Below are 7,539 nucleotides of genomic sequence, written 5' to 3'. Positions count from 1 at the left end.
GTCGCTATTATTTTAACAAGTTTAACGACAAAGATAACTCGGTCCTTTTCATGTTTAGAGAGTTTGAAAAGGGATGAAAAGAAAAATCCATAAGTTCTTTTTCGTAAAGTAATCCCTCAGGTCTGAAAAAGGATAAAATAATACAAGAGAGATGATGTTTCCAATACTTTAATGAGCTAGAAAAGACAAGCGCTAGACAATCTTTTCTTATTTAGAGTGTCTGAAAAGAGTTTAAATATGACTCCATTTTGAGGAACAAGTGGTGTCTAGGGTAGGAATTGGTTCCGGTGATGTTGGAACTTCCCAAAAAATGTTGATTTATGTGAAGAGGCTGGCTAATAAGACCACTCATTGCAACTGTTCCTTAAAAGGGTAAAACAACCAAGTGAAAGCGTATGATCGGCCAAAGAGACGGTGGTGATGGAATGAAACAACCAAGGATCATCCAATAAAAGAGTTGATATAATAGCAGTCACGAGGGTTAAAATGGAAATAGGTTCATTTTTAGACAAGCTTGAACCATAGGGAACTATGCTTGGATTCAGTTTCATGTTTACACAAGCTTAAAACGAGAAACTATGCTTGAGATTGGTTTACATGCCCCCAGCATGATGAAAGGGAGAGTCTTTTGTAACCAGATGGAAGTTTCCGTGGTGAAGCAGGATGGTTATCCAACACCTTTTTGGCTCCATCCAGATAGATAAAGGTGAATGGGGTGATTCCCTTCACATAAACTACAAGGAAACTTAACTTTACCATTAGGTGCATGCCCCTTAAGCTTCATTACTTTCACCTAAGTAGACTACTCGTGGCTATTAGGTGGATGGAATGAAGGTTTTTTTTACGAGATCAAGTGAAAGACTCGACTGGGATTTTACGAGATCTACTCAAAGACTCGACTTGGAAATTTTCTCTAGGGGACCTTGGATTCAAATGAGCTTGGCGGCAATCCACCTGTTCCATCAAGACAGGAGGAAAATCCTCCAGTTCTTGTAACTCAAGGGGTTAATTTTCCTGTTTCTGTGGTACCACCTCCAATTAGTCTAGTCACTTCCTATGATTGGAATCAATTGGCAGGATCCTGCCTTCCTTCTTATGTGCCTTTGTAGATCATAGTACAAATTTGTAAAATGATTGTATCTGGCACTATTATAGATGAAGGTGCATCAGTGAGTATCCTTTCCTCAACTGCTTGGCAAGCACTTGGTTCTCCACCGCTTGTGCCCCAAACTCATATGTCGATGATATTAAGGCTCAACAACCCATAAAAGAGTTTTTTTATACCCTAAAGAAGCTTAGTCATCTGAATGCCTCATTCCCCAAAAGTTCCATCTCAGAAATCATCCAGAAAGTGCCTAAACTGAACCATATCTAAAAGCCCTGGGTTAGGGTGAGATGCATCATAGTTTTTCCCTTTAGTAAGTGTGATGGGAAAGGTTGGACAAATTTCCAGGACAGTTTGTTAGTTGGTTGCTCATGGAATCTTCTAGAAACTTCTCTTGGGCCACTTGCCTCTCTAAATTCGACCAAGGATGACCAAGGGAACTAGGAAACCATCTCCAATTCCCCTCTCTTGTGGAACTAATTTCAACAAATGGAATGACATTCATCATCCCCATTGATGAATCACCCTATTTCAATCATCTATAAAAGGATCTCCCATCCAAGAGATCAGGAGGTTGAATTATTCTAAGTTGTAAGGAAGTGCTGATAGTTTTAATATTGAGGTGAAGAGCATTGTGTTATTGTTGGTGTTCTCTTGCCGATTCATGAGGTGAAGAACGCTTGAAGCTGGGAGAATGGCACTGGGTCAGACTTCTTATGGGTTGTAATTCTCCTTGATATCAATAAAGTTCTTCAAGTTTTTTCCCAAATGATTGTGTTAACTATAAATGCTTTCATTGTTCATTATATTTCCGATTCTATAATGTTTATGCTGTGATAGATCATGATGCTTTGACAGGACTTTGTTGTTGTAGTTGTGCAGGCACTCTCCAAGCGTGTTAAGTATGGGGAGGAGTTACGGGATCAACCAAAGGAGAGGGAGATCAAGCGAGGAATCAAGTGAAAGTTCTAGGTTGGTTCTGTTATCTCAAAATCAAGCCCTGGAAGGCTGCAAACCAGGAAGACTTAAAGTAACTGTTTCAAACCAATCTTTAGACTAAGGCTTAGCCTCCCTAGCCTGAGAGGGCTCTCTCAAAGGGTTATTGATTTTGACTAATAATAAGATGGCTAACTCTTGTGGAATAACATTGACAAATATGAAGGTTGGACAAGTATTAAACTAATTTCCATTGGGCCTATGGAGTCAATCATACTTCAGTAAATAATGATACTGCCTTTACATAGAAGTCAGGGCATTTAGCATTTAGATGTTCAGAACACAACTCATATAAAACCACAGTTCATACATGCATACAGGAAGTCAGAGCACAATCAGTGAATTCTGAGTGATTATACATATATGCAACTGTAAAAGACATTAAGGAAAGAATAAAATCACACATTCTAAACATGGAAATCCCTCATGAATCTTGAGAAGAAAAACAGTCAACTTATATTACTGAATTCTGTCTTTACATAAGCCAAAACAGTCCTCTGTTATAAAATTTTACAACCCTCATTACATTGTTGTTTCAGCTATATATAGAATCCTTATTCTAACTAATTCGAGCTTCCTCCTCCAGCATGAGGGGAGTCGATAACTACCTCTACTGACACCTATCAGCTATTGAACTAACTAATAAATACAACTAAAGTACTGACTGGAGTTTTTAAAGAGTTCTAAATTAACTATAACTCTAATTCCTTTTTCCATGCATATGGCTTCTCCTTGTTCTTTGACACCTGGTCTTCTTTTTTATTTGGCTGAGCTGGATGTTTAATACTCCATATCGACTTTGAACACTGAGTCTTTTAACTTCTCAGAAGTATTAGGAGATTTCCCTTACTTCTCGGTTCCAGTTTTCCTCAAATTGCTCGAATATACAGAAGCATGCCTTTATCCTTTAATTACCCAAAATGGAGTAGACTGCCACGTCCTTGATGTGCTGTCCACCGTTTTCATGTATCTGTGTGATGACAAAGTCTTTCAAAAAGATTTGCCACTTTGTCAATCATAATTGATCAACGGAATTGAAACATGCAGTTACAGCAGTTTCGTAGCGCGCTACGAAACTGCTGTGTTATTTCAAAAATACAATCTTCCTTTACTCTGTTTGCATATCTCATCTTCAATTTCATTGCCTGAAAAAGGAGCACCAGATTGTCTTGTCTTTTAATATCTGAATCAGATGTGGCACAGCTACCATTTCCAAAAACCTGTTCAAGTAGATTGAAAAGGTCCTTATCATGCTTGTTGAATTCTTGAGCAGACTTTCGACTTTGTGCAATAATATAACCTTGTGACTTGTAGTGAATGTGGCAATGTTCTAGCAATGCAGTAGCATTCCCAAAATAAAGTCACAATTGCCTTCAATGTAACAGTCTCTTAGGTAGTGTTTCCCATAATGTAGACATGCAGTGTCCTGCCACCCCAAAAATCTGCAACTATAAAAAACACACCTGTTAGCTATTACTCTAATAGCTACAGCTTGACCTCAACCCTCTGGAGTAGCATTTTCAAAGGTGATTCCCTCTTAAGCCTCGGTAACCGATACAATGATGCATCTTGGAGCCTGTCAAGGACATTTTTACAGTTGATATCGCTGAGCAGGCTTTCTTCACATGCATCCTTCAAATCACCGATGTTATATTTATCTGCTGCTCGAAACAGAGCCAACCTGTGTGTGTAAAACTCATTAGGAGTAAGACGTCCATATATATATAGCTCAAAACAGCCTTACATGCATCAATGGATATGTCATCGATATTAATTGTCGATGATTCCTTTTCCTTCAAGTCATGAGCAAACATACTTTCAAAGACAGGTGACCTAGCAGTTAGAATAGCACGGTGAGCACCAATGTTCCCATCGGAAGCATTTATAGTCACATCTGCATGTAATCCATCACCTAACATGTGGTCTAGATACTTCAAGACACCTTGTTCTTGTTGGCTCTGAATTAAACCTTCATCAAACCAAATTGATCGCAGCCCACCTTAACTAGCCATTATTCGTATCAAAAAGAAATTCCAACGGCCATGAACAAGAACAAGGTGCTCTGTTCAGGATCATCTATAAGCGACTTCATTCGGAAGCAAAGTATATACATAACAGCCTGACATGTTGAATAGAATACCCCATGCACTCCTGGATTCACAGGCTTCCTCTCCTCATTATGATTATACGAGTATTGCAAACACCAATCCACCAACCTTCTTAATGATGCAGAAACAACAGATAAAGGTCGGTATTTAGCACGAGACAAATAACTAGATAGGTAAGCAGGTGCAGTCATCCTTGTATTCCGAGGACGAGATTTATTGACAAAAATATCACACAACATTGAAGTAAAGTTTGCACTGCATGTCTTTGGAGCCAGAGAGCTTAGAGAGAAGACAAGAAACTGAGTAAAATTAGACTTGTGAGTATTCAAAATAGTTGATTGAAATGAGTGCATGAGTGTATCATAGACCTGTGGCAGGCGACCCTCATCAGCACATAATTTCAGATGTTCTAAAGTCATTTCCATTAATACATCCATCTTATTTGCAACACCCCCCAGACTCTGCATGATCCATATCTTTTTAAGCCAGCCGTCAACTCATCAAAAGTTATTGAACCACTATTATCAGTGTCCATTGCCTTAAACATCTCTCTCAAACCTGCAATCTCTTCCTCTGACAAGCTTTCGTCTATTACCATAAGTGTCATCTTCTTCAATTTATTCATTGCGGAAAATTACTTTAATCGAGATAATACAGCTGGATCCAAAGCTTGATCTGGAGCAACACCATCTTTACATATCCACGGATGACATAGAACTCCATGAGCAGTCAGGCGCTCAGATGGTTTTGAAGTAAGCATCTTTCTGATAAGATCCTTGGCACTCTCAGAAATTGTGGGCCAGGGTTCTGAATCAAAATCAATATGACCTCGTAGAATAGCATCGAAAATTCCCTGTTGTGTTTCTGCCCAAAATGGTGGAACACCGATGAGTAAGATGTATAGGATGACCCCGGCTATCCACACCTCTGCCTCTGGACCATAGCGTTTGCATAACACTTCCGGGGCAACATAGTATGGGCTTCCAACCACATCAGTGAACACCTGACCAGGTTTGAAAAAGACAGACAGCCCAAAGTCAATTTCCTTCAATGATGAATAACAGAAAGCACCTCTTTGTTAGTTGCAGTGCTCGTGCCCATCCCTGTCTTGCTTACTCAAACCACTGGACATCACCATGCCATAAGCCTGAACCAAGCCTTTCAGACTCATAACCCCTGCTATCACCACGCTGGGAACCTGAGACTGCACATGGCCTCTCAGAATCATAACGAGTAACATTACCACACTTAGAATGAAAGTCCACCCTTTCAGAACGATATCCTCTATTAACATCAACATGACTAGAGTTGGACCGTGGTCTCTCAGAGTCATTTCCTTCATAAAAATCACCAAACCCTGGACAAGGGCCTGAACAATCAACATCAGAGCCTACAGTAAATCCACGTCCCGGTCGAAAACCTAACTTGTTGACATGATGACCTTCAGGAAAATCAACAGACCCTGACTGAGAACCAAGTCTGTCAAGCCCTGGTCCTCTAGCATCTAAACGATCATAGCCTGTGGGCATTCCCCCATGTCTCTCAGATTCAAACCCATGAGAAATATCCCTATCCCTCGAGCTGTAAGGCCGCTCACCATCATATTCTCTCATCATTTCTCCACTCACAAGTGATGAATGTGGCCTTTCCAAGTCATACCCTCTGGAAATTTCTACTCGTTCTGATCCAAGCACCCCTTTCCCTGAGTAGTCAGAACGCCCGGATCGAGAACTAGGCCTGTCAAATTGTTTCTGTGGAAAGGGAACCTTATCATCGAGGGCGAAAGTTAACTCTTGCAACTTTCTCTCCTTCTGGGTGAGCTGGGATCATAAGTTATTTAAGTGCACCTTCCTACGTGACTGCAACTTGTGTTGAATCTTCCGTAGGATCGTCGACAACTGGAATCTTAGAAGATGATCGTATACCTAATCCACTGGCTAAGCGACCAAATGGAGATTTCTTACCATCCACAGGCTGTGCAATCTCTGGAGCTGAGGGTTGTGAAAATTTGAAGCTTTTTTGCCCATGTTGAAAAACCAGATGGCGAAATATATCTTCTTTTGAAACTTGCAATCTGAGCTTACGACGACACCTAATGACCTAATGATAAGGATAAGCGATCGAATTGACAGGCAAAGGGTATAAGCTGATCACTGATAATGGATTTTGATGGATATGATAGCTATGTAGGATTGGCTATGGATTAGGACAAATCCCCAATTTCGTAGCGCAGCGAGTACAAAATAGGAATTATGCGCTACGAAATCCCTTAAAACATGTTGTGCTGCGAAACTGCTAAAAGGATTTATGTGCTGCGAAAACACTTCAAAATTATTACAAGAGCTACGAAATAACCTAAAGAGCTTTGTGACACATAGTAACTTTTGAACAAGACTGACACATGGCTGTGAGACGGGGATGAATGAGAATGACCGGTGATGAATGAGAATACATAGTTGACTCAAGACTCTAAAAACAAAAATCAAACTTAGACTAGCACCGAATTTATTACCATCAAACTAATGTGAGCGGTTTTGAAATTAGAATTCTTAAGTGAAAACAGTGGCTCCACTTGGGATAGTGTGCTCCTGTAGTACACTAAGAACTTGTAGCTCCAGTGCTTTATCTATTTATGACAAACATAAATTTGCTTGACAAACATCCCTTTCCAGCTTCTTGGGCCTTCACCTCGGGCTTAAGCTTGATGATCACTGTAGGAGAAAGAAATCTACATCTACTAAAAAAAATGCTCAGTCAACCTTGAGCTTATTTGCATTTTCCTACCTACCTACCCTATTAGCTGCAAGCTCCACTTGTAGCTCAAGCAACATGATATTTCCAATAAAGCCAATCAATTGTCTTCTTTGATATTGGAGGCTCTTGACTGCATTCAACCTCAAAATAACCATGGTAGTGAGATGACCAAATCAACTCATAATATACTTGACCTTCATAATGCAAATGAAAATGAAAGATCGGAGTGCAAAGCTTGTCCATATATTCACTTGTAGGGTCAAAGAATACATGGCTATGTTTATGATCATCATAACATTCTACATCTTTAGACAGCTGATTCTCAACCACACAAGATTCTTTTGATATGCTATCGAACTACTTTTTTGCATGATTCCCATAGACAATATAATTTTCTTCTTTCTTATGATCATTTATTGCTGTAAGTTGCTGAGAAGTTTGACATAAAAAACCAACCTTTTCCTCTGCCTTAGGGTCATAAAAGCTATCTTCCAGTACTTCTTCTTGCTGTTTGCAATCATTTTTATCTTCATTATGATTCATATCAAAGGATGAAACATGGTTTTCACATGTAAA

General features: G+C 39.6%; 1 protein-coding gene and 1 pseudogene across 1 annotated transcript; both read right to left on the bottom strand.

The window, feature by feature from the left end:
* Positions 1 to 3,586: 3,586 nt before the first annotated feature.
* Positions 3,587 to 4,020, bottom strand: LOC149152218 (BTB/POZ domain-containing protein At1g55760 pseudogene; annotated as a pseudogene).
* Positions 4,021 to 4,121: 101 nt separating this feature from the next.
* LOC149152217 (uncharacterized) lies at positions 4,122 to 4,676 on the bottom strand. Its single transcript, XM_089443419.1, has one exon. The coding sequence runs from the start codon at positions 4,674 to 4,676 to the stop codon at positions 4,122 to 4,124; it is 555 nt and encodes a 184-aa protein (XP_089299545.1).
* Positions 4,677 to 7,539: the final 2,863 nt, after the last annotated feature.

This window comes from Pinus tabuliformis, chromosome 9 (assembly GCF_031772625.1).
Source record: "Pinus tabuliformis cultivar Carrire ecotype Pingquan chromosome 9, CPIR1, whole genome shotgun sequence".
Lineage (NCBI taxonomy): Eukaryota > Viridiplantae > Streptophyta > Pinopsida > Pinales > Pinaceae > Pinus > Pinus tabuliformis.
This window is presented reverse-complemented; position numbering and strand designations above follow the sequence as displayed.